At 54.9% G+C, this 15626-nt stretch overlaps 2 protein-coding genes across 2 annotated transcripts in view; both read left to right on the top strand.

Moving 5' to 3' along the window:
- Positions 1-927: 927 nt before the first annotated feature.
- AIF1L (allograft inflammatory factor 1 like) lies at positions 928-13338 on the top strand. Its single transcript, XM_086764144.1, has 5 exons — positions 928-1029; positions 5858-5924; positions 8892-8933; positions 10126-10288; positions 11972-13338. The coding sequence occupies exons 1-5, from the start codon at positions 952-954 to the stop codon at positions 12057-12059; spliced, it is 438 nt and encodes a 145-aa protein (XP_086620270.1). The 5' UTR covers positions 928-951; the 3' UTR covers positions 12060-13338.
- A 1445-nt stretch (positions 13339-14783) lies between these two features.
- The window catches only part of NUP214 (nucleoporin 214), a 44925-nt gene continuing 44082 nt past the window's right edge, over positions 14784-15626 (top strand). Inside the window, exon 1 of the mRNA XM_086763654.1 lies at positions 14784-14884. Coding sequence (XP_086619780.1) covers positions 14843-14884 — 42 coding nt within the window. The 5' untranslated portion in view covers positions 14784-14842. The remainder of the gene's footprint in view (positions 14885-15626) is intronic.

The raw sequence follows: 15626 nt of genomic DNA, 5'->3' as shown, positions 1-15626 counted from the left end.
TGTTTCTGGCCGGTCCAGCGGTCTGGAAGCGACTCAGGATTTTCCTACAGTGGACAAACCCATCTCCCTCCTAATTCTGCACGAAAGCTGCCCGAGGAGTGCGGTGCCAGAGCTGCGGTGCTGCAGGAAAGTGATGGCGGGGGCTCCTTTCTCTCTGCCCAAGGACAGCTCTGCAAAAGCAAAACCAAGTAGCGGCGAGAGCACAGCGTGCTCCGGCTTGGCCGAGAGGCAGGGAGCCGCAGCCACTTACCGAGTCCCTGGGAAGACAATTACAGGTCTCCAATCAACACACAAATTTGCTGCTGTTACAGAAATGTCAAGCCTCTGCCTTGTGCCTGCTGCCGAAGACGTGGTTAATCCTCCCTCCCGCTCTCCCTGGAACTCTTGTTTTTTTTAGCTGGTGACACCTGCCTAGAGCTGTATCCATTAAAAATTCCTAATGTAATACCCAGCCGCCCATCTGCCTGAGTGCGCGGCAGCAGGAGGGGCGCAGGCTGTACCTGCGCGGGCTGCTTTCTCAAAGAGCAGGGGTCGAAATGCAGCGTGAGGCAACTATTTGACGCTTCCTATGAAAAAGAAAAAAACCCCACACTTTAGTAGAGATGTTTAACTAAAAGGTGTCAAGCTGAGATGGAAGGGGGAGGGAGGGGGCTGAACACAACCGCCCGCAGCAGATCCTTGGCCGTGTCTGCCCTGCGGTGGACGCCTTCTCCTGCTGCCCGTGCTCCGGCACCGACTTGTAAGGGGTTGTGCTCTACTGCACCGCGGAGATGCTCCCCAACAGCACCTTGCTGTTCTTACTCTGCACCTTGCAGTTCCCCAGCCCGTCCCGGGGCGGTGAAGGGGTTAACGGCGGGGGCGGAGGGTCCCGCACCGCCCGCCCGGCCTGGCCCGGCCCGGCCCTTCCCGCCCTTACTTAAGGCGGCGGCGGGCGCGGGGCGGCTCCCTGAGATGGCGGCTCCGCGCCGGCCGAGCGGCGGGGGGCTGCGGCGGGCCCCGCAGGACGGGCGGCTGGAGGAGATCAACAAGGTGGGGCTGGGTCCCCTCCGACCCGGGGCAGCCCCGCGGGGACCGGGCGGAGGGCTCCCAGGGGCGGGATGGGGCTGGGGGGCTGCCGCGGTGCCGGTGCCGGCGGGGGACGGGGAGGAGAAGGCAGGGGCAGGTGGATCTGGCGTTGCCCGCTTCGCCTGTGCCCCGCCTTGGAAGGAGAATCCGGCTGGAGGAGGCCGGGGGGTTCGCTCTCCGTGCCTCCCACCCCTGGGGCTGCCCTCGCAGGCGGCTCTTCCCCCTCCAGCGCCCGGCAGCCCGGGCAGGGCCGTGGGTCGGGGCCATGGCGGCCCTTTGGGAACGTGCTCCAGCAAGAACAGGACCTATTGTTCTCCCGGAGGGCTCCAACCTCCCCTCCACCACATCGAGCGCTTCGATTTCTTCTCCCAGGAGCGAGGAGCGTTGGCCGCTCCCAAGAGTGGACTCAAGCTTTTCTGGTTTTTAATGGTGGGGGGTGAATGGGGAGCCTGGGATGGTTGGACGTCCCGCAAGCCTTGGGCAGGGGGAACGGCAGCAGGAACGGATTAGTTCAAAGTACGCTGGGCTGTGTGCCCTTGGTGCCGGGATCAAGCAAGGTCCTCTCCCCGGAGCTTCGGGCTTGCCCCATCCCTTGCTTGGCATGGTTACGGGGGCAGGTCCGTTGGCATCCCTCCCGGCCAAGAGCGGTTCTGAGGGTGAAAATAAGGTTTTAACCTTTACACAATCACCGATGGGTTTTCTGGAGCCATTTGTAGGTAGGTTTGGTCATCACGCGCTGATATAGCCTTGGTGTTACAGGTGGAGAAATCAAAGAGCTGCACAAGATGAGACGGTGGGCTTGCCTTGCCCTTGCGTTGACTGGGCTGTGAAAAGGGCCAGTATGTTCCTCCAGGAAGGGGTGAGACAGTGGAGGTGAAGTTTATGTAGGTCACTGGAGAGGGAATTAGATCATTAGAAACCAGGAGGTGCTGTGGAATAAGAGCAGAAAAAGACGTGCTGCAGCATAAGGCGTAGAATGAAAGCACATGGCTAAAAAGGAGCTTTTGAAACCTGCGGCTGGAAGGCAGACACCGCACACCCTGTGCCAAGGAGGAGCTTAGGTAGGCCTAACGTGTCCCCTATAGCCAAGGCAGCGTTGACCCCATTGCTGCAGTTTCTGCTGCTGGAGCGCTGTCCTCCAGCATCACTCAGGCACAGGATGGATAATGGAATCCTTCAGCTGGTAGGAGCTGTAGGATTGAGTCTGGGAAGCTGTGCTGCCTAGGACACTGCTGAAGTGCCACTGCTGTGCCCCAGGGCTGCTCTTCCTCCTACGCAGCAGGCAGGTTCCTGTCTCTCCCCTAAGTAGCCATTGCTTCTGACAGGCTTTTTCTCTGGGTAAGGTTTGAATGACAAAAAATGAAACTGCATAACTTCTCTCTGATAGAGGTGGGAGCTGCTTGTTCGCATCCTTGCTGCTCCATGTGTTGGATCAGTGCTAGGAGAGGGATTTGAGCGGCTAGAAATCAAGCTGTAGATAGCACGGGTAGTGCAGCCCACGGATCCTGAGCAGCCGTTGCGCTGTAGCGGCTCTGGGCAGCAAACCCCGTGCTGCTGCGCTTGCTCTGCCAGCTCTGTGCAGCAGTGCTGGGGCAGTTCACTGTGAGTGGGCGTGCAGTGAAGCGGCTCACGCCTCCGTCTGCCACAGAGGTGAATTGTAAACCTGGGCTGATTCTGTGGCTGGAGCCAAAGAGGGGGTTTCCTAAGCCCTGAAGAGCCCCAGGGCTGCAAACCAGGATAAAGTGCTCCTAATAAAACCTATCAGGCCGAATTCCTATCGGGCTTAATCTCATTGTCTCATCCTAACACTTAGCTCCCTCCCAGCCCTGTTTTCCTGGCTGGTTTCTGCCCCAGAGCTCTCGCTGGGATAAGGGTCCTTGGCAGGCAGCGTCCTGAGTGCACACGTGCTGCTGAAGGACAGCTGAGTCCTAGTATTGAATTCTCCCTTCCAGCCTGAAACGCTCCTCTGGGATCCCCTCTTGGCCGTTTCCCCTCTTCCTGGGGAATGGCAATCACATTGTTCAGCCTCGTGCATCAAGGTGGCAAGTCTAATCCAGCACAGATTAGTTTCAACCTAGTTTTACCCTCTAATGCGCTGGGCTGGGGGGAAGGAATTCAGCCTGCTGGAGAGCAGGTGCCTGCTTCTCCCATCCAGAGCAGGTACGAGCATCCCTCAGCAGGCAGAGTGGCTGGTGTCGAGCAGCGAGAGCTTGGCCTGCAGGTTGGAGATGTCTTTTTGGAGAGCAAGGGAGGATCTGGCTTTGCTCAGGTTGTCTTGCAGGTAGCTGAGACTTGCGTGGCTGAATTTATTGGCTTAGAACAGTCTCTCTGCCCAAGAAAGGCTGTTCAGGGCAGGAGCGGGGGAGAGGTTGGGGCTTATTTTTAAGCAGTTCTTATTAATAGAACATGCTCCTTAAAATCAGAGCTTTAGCAAAGGGCTCAAGGAGGAACTTCAGCCACTCGGGCTGAGTGTGAGTCACTGGCCCTGGGGACTGGATTCCTGTGTGCTATTGTGAGTGTTTGCCTTATCGCACTCACAGCCCTGCTCGCATACAATGTGGAGGGTGGAATGCCTTTGAAATATGCTCTCCTGTTGCTTCCTTCGGTCTGGAGCAGAGCTGTGACGCTGGTGGGCTGTCCAGTTCCCCTCCAGTTGAAATGCAAGGGGACTGGGTCTTGGGTGTATGCACAGTGTCACCCACCTTGCTCTCCTGCATTGCTGCCAGGGACCGTTGGGCCCCTGGGCACGTGTCCCTCAGCCGCTGTGTGTGGATGTAGCATTCCCTTTGGTCTTCTTCATTTCTGTGCTGCCTCTTGCTCCTGGAGAAATACAACACTCGGCTCTCGCGTCCCATGTCCTCCTGGTAGGTGCAAATCGTCTGCTGCTCCTGCAGGGCAGGAATGAAGCTGTGACCTGTTGGCCAGGGGATGCTCTGGCCCTGTTTTGGTTCTCAGTGATGTTTGGCAAGTTCCTGCTACAGAGGCTGTTTGGTGGCAGTAGGTAACACGACTCTGTTCTCTGGTGGCTTCTGCTGCTGGCTGAGCCCAGGTCTCAAAGCTGAATTGGGCCCTTTGTGTTGGGCTGGCAAACAATACCCCTGGGTAGAAATAGCTGAGATAAATGAAATTGAGTTGGCAAAGGAGAACGAAAAGAAGGAACTGGGAACATTGCTTTTCACCACAACTCTCAATTTGAGTTGGTGTCCATGGTGATAAGGGAAGTCCGTGTCACGCTGGTTTAGTGGGCATGGTCTCTGGTGTCCCATCTGGAGTTTGTGAGATGGGAGGAGGGGATGACAGTCACTTCTGTTCTCCTGGGCTTCTTGCAAAACCTTAATTCAGCTGCAGATAAGACTTGTCAAAGCAGTGGTTAACTGGCAGTGAAGGTTTGAGGCATTTGGACTCCCTGGGCAGGTCCAGGTTCCCCTGTCCCGGCAAGGAAGGAGGGAGCGACTCCAAGCATGTGGGGTGAAGGGGCCTGGAGCATGTGCTGCAGAGTTAGGGTGGCAGGTAGGAATCAAGCCTGAAAGGCTCGGGGCTGGCTGTAGTATCAGGAACCAGGCATCAGCTTGGGGCTGCAGTGCTTCTGGAGCTGGCCCAGCAGCCAGACTGGCACAGCTCATCGCACCTGGGCTGGCTGGTTTCAGTCTTCCTTCTGGAAGAAATGAGACTGTGCGCTGGAGGGCATTTGGGTTACGGATGGCTGTGTGGACCTCCTGCAGTCCTTATGTCCTAGTGCCTGCAGACGGGGCTTCTCTGAGGGAGGGTGGTCTCATTAATCACAAGTGCTGCTGCCCTGGTACTACCAGTGTTAGAGATCCTAGTCTCTTGGTGACCCACTCCTGCTTTCCTTGTGAGCTTGGAGAACGGTGGTGAGGAGCACGTGCCCGGAGTAGGGAACAGGCTCAGCCCTCTATCCACTCTAACCCCTGGAGGGGTTTTATCCTGGACAGGCCATGCATAAGCTCTGCAGATGTTAATGATTTGTACACCAAAGAATGTGGTGTTGTTGCCGAACACAGATCGAGTCATTAAGCTGTGCTGGTCTCGCTGGAGCTAGGCAGTGTGGGAGGGTAGAGACCGGGGCAAGACCATGCTGCTGACAGCTGTGGGCTGGGGGGGGTGTTGCTGGCAGGGCACAGTGGCAGAGCTGGCTGTGCAGGTTGTGATCTGTGAGTACCTGAAGGTTTGTGAGGTGGGGCTTGGGACAAGTGACCAGAAGTCACCCAGGATTTCCTCTCCAGCCTGAGCAGGGTAGGGGGGAAAAAAAAGATAGACATTTTGAGAGAGTGAGACCCTGTTCCTTTCCCCAAAATACCTGTCCTCTCTTGGGTGCGTGATGTTCTGCAAAACTTGCCTGTTCTATTTGCTAGCCATCAGAGATTATCCAAGAGTTTCAAATCTGAGATCAGAGTGCTTTTTGCAAGGAGTAGGAGCCCATGCTGGCAGTAAGTGCCCGATCCACGTGCTGTGCGTGCTTAAGCAGAGATGGGGTGCGCAAGAAGAGGGGGGTTTCATGCAGTTATTCCAAAGGCACATGGGGTCTAGTCCTCCCTCAAGCTGTTGATGGGAAATGTGAGACAGCGGAGGCATTCCCCTTGCACTGGAATGTTAATGGCAAAGTGTGGAGGCGTTCAGCCCATTTTCAAGCCTCCTGGCACTGTTGCTCAGATGTAGCTCTCTGGGAATTGCATAGGTCTTCTGGGTAATGCTGCATTTGTACATGCCCTCTAGGATGTTTTCCTTTATGTCTTTAACCTTGGGGATACTCTATTTTTTTTTCTTGTTTTAGGAATTTCTCTGTGACCCAAAGTTCAGTGATGAAGAAGATCTGGAGGAGAAGTTGGCTGTGTTCAAAGGTGAGAACTGGAGGGCTTCCCTGTCCTTTCAGCCTGACTGTTTGCTCAGGACTTGGATCTTACCAGCCTGAGATTCTCTACCAAATACAAGTGACTGAGCTGGGATGGATGCCTCCCCCTTGCTTGTGGGACTCAGTGAAACTCCCTGGAGAGGTGGTTTTCCCACACGAGTCGTCGTGCTTCCCCCACTTGCTCTCACAAGGCAGGGACATGTCACCCTGCAGACATTCTGCCTGGTGGCTGCTATTACTGCAAAACCCAGGGGAGCAGCAAAGGAGGGTGGTTTCTGTCTAGATACCTAGACAAGCTAGCTGGTGCAATGGACGGTGCAGAAGCTGGATTTTTTTTTTTTTTCCAGTGAGTAGGGGGACCTCTTCCCACAGACCAGAGGTCTCAGCTGCTTCCTGAAGGAGTTGGGGACTTCCTCTCCCAAAAAGTTTCTACAGTCTGATCTGGTTCTTCCCAAGCCCTTTGGTACCTGAAACAACAGCAGTAATGTGTCTCCAGTCCTGGCCAAAGCCTAAGTTCAGTGGGTCAGCAGATCTCTGGGGCTTGGTTTGGGGCCATTTGCTGGGATGGAGGATAGAGAAAAAGCCTGGGGTCCTCTGGAGCTTGTCCCTAAAGTAGTTACAGGACAAGATTTGGCAGGGCTGTTCTGGGTGCATCCACTTTTTCCAAGCAGTGGCTGAAGGCGGTTGAGAAAACATGCCTTTTGCGTCACAGTGCCCTCAAGGTTTGTCCTCAGCCTGGCTCCAACCAAATAAAGCCTGACCTTGCTTTTCATTTCAGGCGTTGTCTGCTGTGTCCCTTTGAATTTTGGCTTTTTTGGAAGAAGCTGGCTGGTGTTCTGTGATCCCTTACCCTGCTGGGCACAGAGGAGCCTCCTGTGCTCCCTGTCCTTTTTCTCTTGCCTTTTGTACGGCTTTGGCTTTTGGCTGCAGCCCCGCTTTATTTTTCCCATCACAATTGGGGCTCTTCAAACATTGCAACTGTAGGTCACAGGCGCAGAATTCCCTGTAACGAGAGCCTTTGGCATCTCCTCCTGCTGCCTCGTGAGTTTGCCTCCGTGGCCTGTCCTGTTCTCCAACGCCTCCTCCAGCTCCTCCAACAATCGGCTCATTGTGTGATGATGGGGGGAGTGTTTCTTCCCTGCCATCCTTCTCCCTGTCCTCCCCAGCCGGGCCTGGGGAGCCCCCGTGCAGTGTTTGTGTAAATGCATTTGTGAGGGGAGGGACCACGCGTGGTTTTGCCACACCAAATCCCTGCAGCTGGGATGGGAGGGAAAGATGAGTGTGTGAGTTGAGGCTCAGAGCAGGATGATGAAAAGCTGCCTCGGTTCTCTGTGCGTTTGGCTAAGTGTCTGCAGAGAAGAAAAGAAAACGTGCTGGGCACAGACACGGCCGAGCAGGGTTTGTGTCCCTGAGCGCATGCTGGGGTGCCTGACCCCCGCCCAGGGAGGTGGCAGTTCATTTGCACAGGGTCATTACAGTGGGGCAGAGTGTGGGGAGAGCCAATTCCCTGTCAGGCATCACTTTGGCCCCTCAGCACATGCGACAGCCCCAATTTCATCTAGGATCAGTTGCTTAATGCTTGAAGGAAGACGTTTACTCCTGTCTGAAGCATAAACAGCTTTGGTTTGTACGTGGTATTCCCGTAGGTCTGTCCTGTTCAGCTCATGACAGCAGTAATCCACCAGCTGAGACCCAGGTGAAGACATGCCAAGCCATTCCTCTGCCTCCTGCCCGTAGCTGCCCATCAGTCCAGTTAACCTGGGACTTCCTTTCAGAAACACAGGTCCTGGGAAGGCTCCGATGTGTGAAATATCCCCTCTTCCCTTTGGCTTCTTAAATTAGCCTGCCACTTCTCTGTTCACGCTCATCTGCTTACTGGTGTCCCTGGAGCAGAGGCAGAAAGGTCTTTTCCCTTGTGGGGAAAGGAACACCCTGGGAGCTCTCACTTAATTTGAGCGTCCTCCGAGGCAGTTCTGGGGAGTGAGTGCTGACTGCAGGGCAAGTAGAGATTTCTCCAGCTCAGCGTGGATGGATGGTGGCAGCAGGCATCTTGTTCTTCTCATTTAGCAGAACTGAGCTGATGGGGGGCCCCCTGCGGCGCTAGGAGCTGTACGGTCTGAAGAGACAAATCCTTGCCTGAAGAGCTTAAAGTCTAAATGGGGAACAGCTAGCGAGGAGGAGTGGGGGAGTTAGGAAGCACAGGTGTGCTGCTCCAAAGGTCAGAAGCAGCACAGGACTGAAATTTTGGTTTTTCTAACTCAAAATCCGTGTTCAAGTGACCAGCTTTTGTCCTGCAAAGCTAACCAGACCTTCTTGAGCAGGCTTGGCTTTTCTCTGAGGATGCTGGAATTGCCCCATTCAGCAATGTTTGACAGCAGGCTGGAAGGGCAGATGGCCTGCTCCGGTGTAACTGTGCCTAGGCACGGTCTCATCTTCACCCTCTCGATGTGGTCCTTGAGCGTCTCTGCTGGCAGGGGCTGCTTTGGGAGTGCAGCGCAGCGTTGGGAGGACTGTAGAGTCTGTCCCTTGCTATTGCAGGCGACTACGTAATTTAATCCCCCTCCTAATCCGATCAGGCTTCATCTTGGGAGTGTTCAGTGTTTTGTTTTCCTTGCTACTCCTTCTGGGAGGCTGTTCCAGAGCTTTGTTTTTCTGGCTGGAAACCTTTTAACGCTATTCCTGGCTAGCTGATACCTTGTTCTCATGCCAGTGTTTTCCTTCAGCGTAAATGAAAAACAGCCACAATTAAAGAGCACTTATCTCAATTCCAGGGCTCTAGAGTTAAGAGTGCTAAAACCAGGTCTTGAGATGGTCTCTCTCTGAGCTGTTTGCATTCAGCAGTATATCAGTCTTATCCCTGAATCTTTCATGTCCTTGCTCTAAGCAGGCAGTGCTCCAAAGCCCTGCGTACCCCCTGCTCCGGCATCCTGCTAACTTGCTTCTGTGTCTCTTCCAGAGAAGTACATGGAGTTTGACCTGAACAACCAAGGCGAGATCGGTGAGTGACTCGGGGATGCTGGTGCTGGGCTGGAAGAGCAGCAGCCTGCTGAGGCGGTGTTTGCTGCTATTTCTGTTGTCTCCCTCTGCTCTCGTGTTGCTGAGGAGGAAAACCTGTGGGCTTTTCCCCATGTCCAGCCTTGCTTGGATCGTGATTGCCAGCCAGGGGCTTCCTTGGCTCTCCAGCTCCTGCCTCTCAGCTTTCTCAGTCTCTCCTCACCTGCTTCAAGCTATAAGCTCTTCTCAGTTCTTTTCTCCTTCTGAGTCTCTGTTTAGCTCCTCCACTTCTTTCTTCTCTAAATGCTTTTTTTTCCTTCTCTCTTTTTCTCCACCAAGGCCTTTTTCTCAATACTCGGCATTTCCAGAGCTGGGAGGCTGCAGAGCTTGGACAGTCCTGGATTTTGCCTGACTTGAGGCAGAAGCTGTGTAAAACCATGAGCCCTTCTAGTGTAGAGAAGGTCTTTGTTTTGCTAGGAGGGGAGTGGAGGGAAGCAGGGGACTTGGGTGTGAGTCTGGCTCAGCTGAGCTGCCGTGCTTTGAGCCCAGAAAGCACCAGTTACGTAAAGATCCAGCCTTCTGCAGGCCTGGAGCTGACACTGAAGTGTAATCACTCGCACGCTGTGCCCTTCCAGGAGGCTGCTGCCTTGTTCCCCTCCTCCACCAGTCCTTGAGCTGAAGTAAACCCTGTGGGGAGCTGGAGGAGGCCCGACTCAGGGCTTTGCTGCATTTCCGGGAGGGAAGGGGCCCGCAGGTCTCAGCTGGCGGCAGAGCAATGGAAGGAAATGGCCTGTGGCGATGGGCAGGGGCACTCGCTCCCCACTGCGTGTTTGTCTCCAGCTTTAACCCTGGTGTTCCTTCCCTCTTCCCCATCCTTGTGATTCTTGGCACCACGCTCTGAGCTAGAGAGCAGTGTCCCCACGTGTCTCTGGAGCACTTGGAGTGTTGGCCCTCTTCTGCCTGTGTGGTGCTTTTATCTTGAGCTGCACAAATGGGAAGTGATGCTCTGTACTGGGCAGTACAGCAGTGGGCTGTACTGGAAGGCTTCTCTTGGCTTTCAGCAACAGCTTAGTGCTGTCAGCCCCAGAGCCTGCAGGTGAGGTGGTCTGAGGTGGGAACTCATGCCCTTGTCCCTAGGGTTGGTCTGTGCTCAGTGTGATCACCTCTCAACAGCACTGATTGCCTTGCTCTTGCAGATTTGATGTCTGTCAAAAGGATGATGGAGAAAATGGGGGCTCCAAAGACCCACCTAGAACTAAAGAAGATGATCTCTGAGGTGACTGGAGGGGTTAGTGAGACCATCTCGTACCAGGACTTTGTCAACGTGATGCTTGGGAAACGCTCTGCTGTGCTTAAACTGTGAGTGTCCCTGGGAGGGAGCGGGGAATGAGCTGGCATGCTGGGGAGCTGGGAAGCAGAAGTTGTTCTGCCTGGTAGAGGTGGAGCTGTGCATGTTTGGTGTTTGTGGAGGGGAGACGAGGACCCTTGTGAAGGTGGAGTTTGCAGAGAGACATGAGAGGATGGAAGAGCCTACGTCTGGGCTGAGCGGTGGCGAGCACTCACAGCACAGCTGCCTGCTGTGTGTTAGCACAGGCGTCCTCCCACGTGCTCCGTGTGGAGCGATTCTTCCCCTTTCCTGAGGGTGTGCAGGCACTCAGCGCTGCAGGACTTCTTCCTGTCTCTTCCCTGTGGCTCCTGCTGGCTTTGGGGACACAGGCTTCCCCTGTGAATGGTGGCAGGACTACAGCGGTGAATGGCAGTCCTGCCAACACCAGCAGTGCTGGCTCCTGTTTCCCGCAGGATGCTCCCTCCCTGCCTGATTTTGGAGAGACTGGCAGCAGATGGAGAGAGGACACATGCTTGAAACAGCTGGCTTCTGCTGGGAGAGGTTTTCTGCGGTACAGGCTGCCAGCACCAGCCTCCCACGGCCCCCTCTGCCCTCTCAACAGGGCTTTGAAAGTCCTGCTGTAACAAATGGCTTCCGAACACTTGTTTGGCTCCATCTCCACCCCATTGAAGCCTGGTTTTCCCTTTCAGAGTCACAGAGGCTGGCCCTGCTTTTGTCTCAGTAACCATCATGAATAGGAGCTGCTCCTCTCTATCCCCTTTACCCCTTTCTGAAGGCAGCTTTAGAAACACAGCCAGCTTTCAGGGCAGGTTTAGAGGAAGGATCTTGCTCCCATCTCTCACATGGTCCTTCCAAGCTGGTAGATGCTTGCTAGCAGTGAATGTCTCCTCTCCCCACTGAGTGCCTCGTGTCTGTGTATTGAGATGCTCCTCTTCCAAGCATGCACAGACTTCTGACACCCCTGTTCCACCTTTCTTTCTCCACGGAAGCAGGCTGAGCTTACAGCCTGTCCTGTATCTTACTTCCTTCCAACTGCAGCAGCTTTCACAGATGTCCCTTCTCTTGCTAACAGACACCCCATTGTCTGCTGGGCTCTTTAGAGCAGGAGCAGAAATGTAGAACTCGTCCCAAGAGCAATACAGTCCTTTGATCCGGCGTGGCAGCTGGCATTCCCAGCGTAGCTGCAGTCCTCAGGGAGGAAGACAGCGCTGGTGGTTGCAAAATGCTTGGGATTCTTCTAGCCAGTGCCTTGCTCCTTGTCTCTGCCCTCTTTCCTGGCTGTAATTGCTGTTGCTTGCTTGATGTTGGCTTTTGAATGTTCTGCTGTGTGCTTATGTACAAGGTGGGCCAGGGATGTTGTTTGCTTTTACGTATCGGGAGCACTTGGCATGCAGCGTGTGCCCAGGGGATTTCCGAAGTGGCTGTCTAAATAAAACATGCTAATCCTCTGGGCTCCGAGAGGAAAACCAGCAGAAGCTTTGGGAACTTACTCCTGGAAGCTGCTGGAAAAGCAAAGCTGCCTGCCAGGCTGGCAGCACTGCCCTCTGTCTTTCCCTCCTCTGTCACTTGTCAGTTGCCCGTTGCATAGGAAGCAGATGCTATTTTTCAGCAGATAAGATATCCGCCCCCCACCAGTGATGGGTGAAGATGCACCTGCTTTTTTTTTCATTGGTATTACCTGTTGTGTTTTGCAGGGTCATGATGTTTGAAGGAAAAGCCAACGAAAGCAACCCAAAACCTTCTGGTCCGCCTCCAGAGAGAGACATAGCCAGCCTCCCTTGAAGAGGACAGGCTGAAAAATGGGCACTGTTTGCTTTGCTGGTCTGTAACAGAGGTTACCTGTGCTTTGTTACTTTTTACTGTGGACAGTCCTAGTTTTCAACTAACCTGCCTTAGAGGAACAGCAAGGGAAGCTGGAGACCCTCAGCTCGTGTCTTTCTGCTGCGTCCCTTAGCCGACTTGATTTGTTAGACAGAAGCTGTAGCGCCAAGTGTAATGTGAGACCAAAAAAAAAAAATCCTGTGATCTTATTCTTTCCTCTGCCCTTCCTGCATTTCTCAGACGAGGAGCTACTTTCATCCCAGTGTATGGATTCAGAGCTGTGGTTGTCACGACAGGTTCCTAAAGGGCCTTGCTGCCAGACATTGAACGCTTCTCTGGCAAAGTCCCCGACGGCAGCTTCATGGGTGCAAAGAAATAAGTGCCTTCTCTGCTCCATCCTACGCCTCCTGACTTTGGAGTAGTTCTTCCCCTCCTGACCTCACCAAAACACAAGTCGGGCTCCCACCTCTGTGGCCTGGTCGCATTCTAGGTGAACGTGGGAAGGTGCATGGACACCAGAGATCTGCCTGAGGGGCCTTTAAGCTTGGAGGTGGGCATGGCTGACTGCAGGGACAGCTTCTGTCTGCTCCGTGGGTTCATCCTGCAGTCAGATCTCGGTGCGTCCCATGCCAGCCACTGCCAGTCAGGGTGATTAAAGCTACCTTAGGGGCCCCTGTCCTCATAAATCTCTCCTTGGATACGATCAGGAGCGTAACCTCTGAACGGGCAGTTGTCTGTCCTGTCCACTGAGTGCAGAAACAAGCCTGCTGTTATCCCCGTGCAGGCCCCTGGGAAGTCCTAGGGGAAATTAAACCTTCAGGTGAAAGGAAGCTGGGTGGCTAAACTGTGAGCCCTGCCAGAGCAGTTGCAGATGAGGATCTGTCCTCGTGCAGCTGCTCTGTCCCTCTGGTTTTTGCAGACCTCCCTGTATGTGTCTCACCTTGGTCCCTGGGGCTATCGGGTACGTTTCCCTGATGGGGAAACCCTCAAGCCTGCAAAATAAGAATGGCTGTAGGTGTGGAGTATGAGCTGGGATCCAGATGTAGCTGGGACTGTGCTATCCACGCTCTGGTTGCTGCGGTGATTCTTGCTCTATACACAATTTCTGGAATCCAGATGTTTTCTCTTTGCCCTTTCTCTACTCGTCTCTTAAATGTTCTTGGCAGCTTTTAACTTTTTTTTAAATCATGGTTTAATAAATAGATTTTTTTTTAAAAGGAAATACAGATGATTAACTCTACTAGGCTGATTGTTCCTGCCAAAGGCTGCACTTTTAAATAAAAAAAAAAAAAACATTCTTACTACTGTTTGTGTGAAAACCAAAACTGTAATGGAGAGAAAAAAATATGAGCAAAAGCAGCACCAGTCTACTTTAAGGACTGAAAATAAATCTTCTGAAGCGGCACTGTGTGTCTGTATTTAGTTTAGCTCCCCTGAAGCTGGGTCTGTATGATTGGCTGCAGATTAAGTGAGCAGGTTTCCAAGTCTGTTAATATAAACCCTTCGAAGAGATCCTAGAGAGATAGGTTTGGGCTGTCTTGGTCTGATCTGTATCTGTAATAACTGGCTGAATGCCACAGAGCTTGTGGTACGAAATGCAGAGGCCACCTCCTGAAAGCTGTCTTTTTTTTTCTAATGTACTGAAAGAAAGCAGGTGGTGGTGCTTATTTTAAGGAATAACTTGTTTATCAAGAGCAGACACTTGTAATGCTTCTCTTGAAAGAGGTTGTTTGGTTTTGTTTTGTTTTGTTTTTTTTTTTTCTTTTCATCCTCTCTCCTCTTGCAACAATTGCCTGAGGTTCTTGTCTGATGCGCGGTATCACAGCGGAACCTGGGGGAATGCCTGGGCACGCTTTTTCCGTGTGTTCCTCGAAGGGACGGAATTGCCCTTAGACCACAGCCCTGTGTCTGCTTTCTGCTGCCTGTTCGCCCCTGGGAATGCACCTGCTTTGCCGGGCTGGGTGCTGTTCCGGCAGAAAGCGAAGGGAGCCGGTGACAGGAGGGAAATTTGGATGTGGTTTGCCACAGCTCGTGCCCCTTGCCCGAAGCCATCGCTGCTTTTGTCTCTGTGGAAATCCTCGTCCTTCTGGTCCCGGAAAAGCCAAGCACAGCCTGCTAGAGCTGGCAGCAGCCTTTCCCGGCCGTGTGCTCGTCCCCAGAGGGCCGTCCCTGCGCGCAGGGCCCCGGGTTCCGCGGCTCACCCACCCGCGGCTGCCAGGCGCACGGGGGGGCGGCCCCGAGCACCGCACCCCGTGCTCCCGCCGCACCCAGGCGAGGGTGGGATTTGCTTGGAGCCGCAGCGACACTGGATTTCCGCTCTGGAAAACGGCACCGAAGCCCCGACCGAGGAGCTGGCAGCCACGGCCGGTCCCCAGCGGGGTCTGTCCCCTCGGGGGCGGCCCCATCCGGCTCCATCTCCTCAGGGCTGAAAAGGGCGGGCGGGTGCGGCCTTCAGCACCTCCTGCGACCTCAGAACATAAGGAGAGAAGGGTTTATAAAACGCAGCCGGTTGCTCAGCCTCGCCGTGAGGGGCAGGCGTTCGCCCCCCCCCCCCCCCCCCCGTCCCCCAGCCCGCCGCAGCCGCTGGCCGGCCCCTGGAGGACTCCCGGCGCGGACCATAGAGAGCGGTGGCTAGAGCGGCCCCCGCCGGAAGCGGAAGTGAGCGCGCTGGCGGGCGAGCGGTGGTTTCCCGGCTGTACGCGAGGCGACCGGGGAGCGCGGGCCTCGGGGCTGCCGGCACCGCCATGGGGGACGATATGGACGTGATCCCGGAGCGGGAGATGAAGGTGAGGGGCAGGGGAGGAGCGGGCGGGCTCTGGAGGGGCGGCTCGCGGCGGTGGTGGGGCGGCCCGGGCGGTCGGGGTGTTGACAGGCTCGGGCCGGGGCTTTTGGTTTGGGCCCCGACGGGGTTGGCAGGCTGGGGAGGGGCGTCCTCTCGGGCCGTGAGGGGTACGGGGCTTGGGGAGGGCTTGGCCTGGGCTACGAGGGGTATGGGCTGTGGAGGGGGACTCGGCTTGGGCCGTGGGGCTGGCAGACCGATGGCGGGGGGAGTGTTGGTTCGGGTCACGGTGGGGGCTTTTTGAGGCATCCTTGCAGGCCTCGTGAAACACTCGAGGACTTCCGCAGAGTCTGGTCCAAGCCTGTGGAGTGCAAGAGGATGGCGTGGTCCGTGAGGGACGGGGGTCTTGATAATGCCTGGGGGAGAAGGGACAGAACGTGAGCGTTGGAGGAACCTTATTTTGTGAGAGGAGTGGTGTATTTCTAACTCCTCTTGTCAGCGTGCCTTCTGCTGGGAGCCTCCTGGTTTTCGGAACTGCGTGTGTGGTTGTCCGCTGTGGGACGGCGTAAACTCCAGTCTTGCAGTGTGATGCCAGCCTAGCCCTTTGTTCTGTCTTGAGAGTGTTACTGTGAGGCTGTATGAGCAGGGATGTGGGGAGGAGGATTCCTGAAGCCCATGTGGATCTCTGTGCAGCTGCTTTCTGCTGAGGCACTTTCAAAAACAAGGGAGTTGAGCTGTTTGTTTTGCAG

The sequence above is a fragment of the Chlamydotis macqueenii genome, chromosome 20, assembly GCF_036417535.1.
Source record: "Chlamydotis macqueenii isolate bChlMac1 chromosome 20, bChlMac1.mat, whole genome shotgun sequence".
NCBI lineage: Eukaryota > Metazoa > Chordata > Aves > Otidiformes > Otididae > Chlamydotis > Chlamydotis macqueenii.
This window is presented reverse-complemented; position numbering and strand designations above follow the sequence as displayed.

Excerpts from the sequence above, each read along its gene's own strand:
- AIF1L (XM_086764144.1), top strand. The coding sequence starts at position 952 with ATGGCGGCTCCGCGCCGGCCGAGCGGCGGGGGGCTGCGGCGGGCCCCG. Across the intron at positions 5,925-8,891 it reads GAAGTTGGCTGTGTTCAAAG|AGAAGTACATGGAGTTTGAC; the intron begins GTGAGAACTGGA and ends TGTCTCTTCCAG. Across the intron at positions 8,934-10,125 it reads GAACAACCAAGGCGAGATCG|ATTTGATGTCTGTCAAAAGG; the intron begins GTGAGTGACTCG and ends TTGCTCTTGCAG.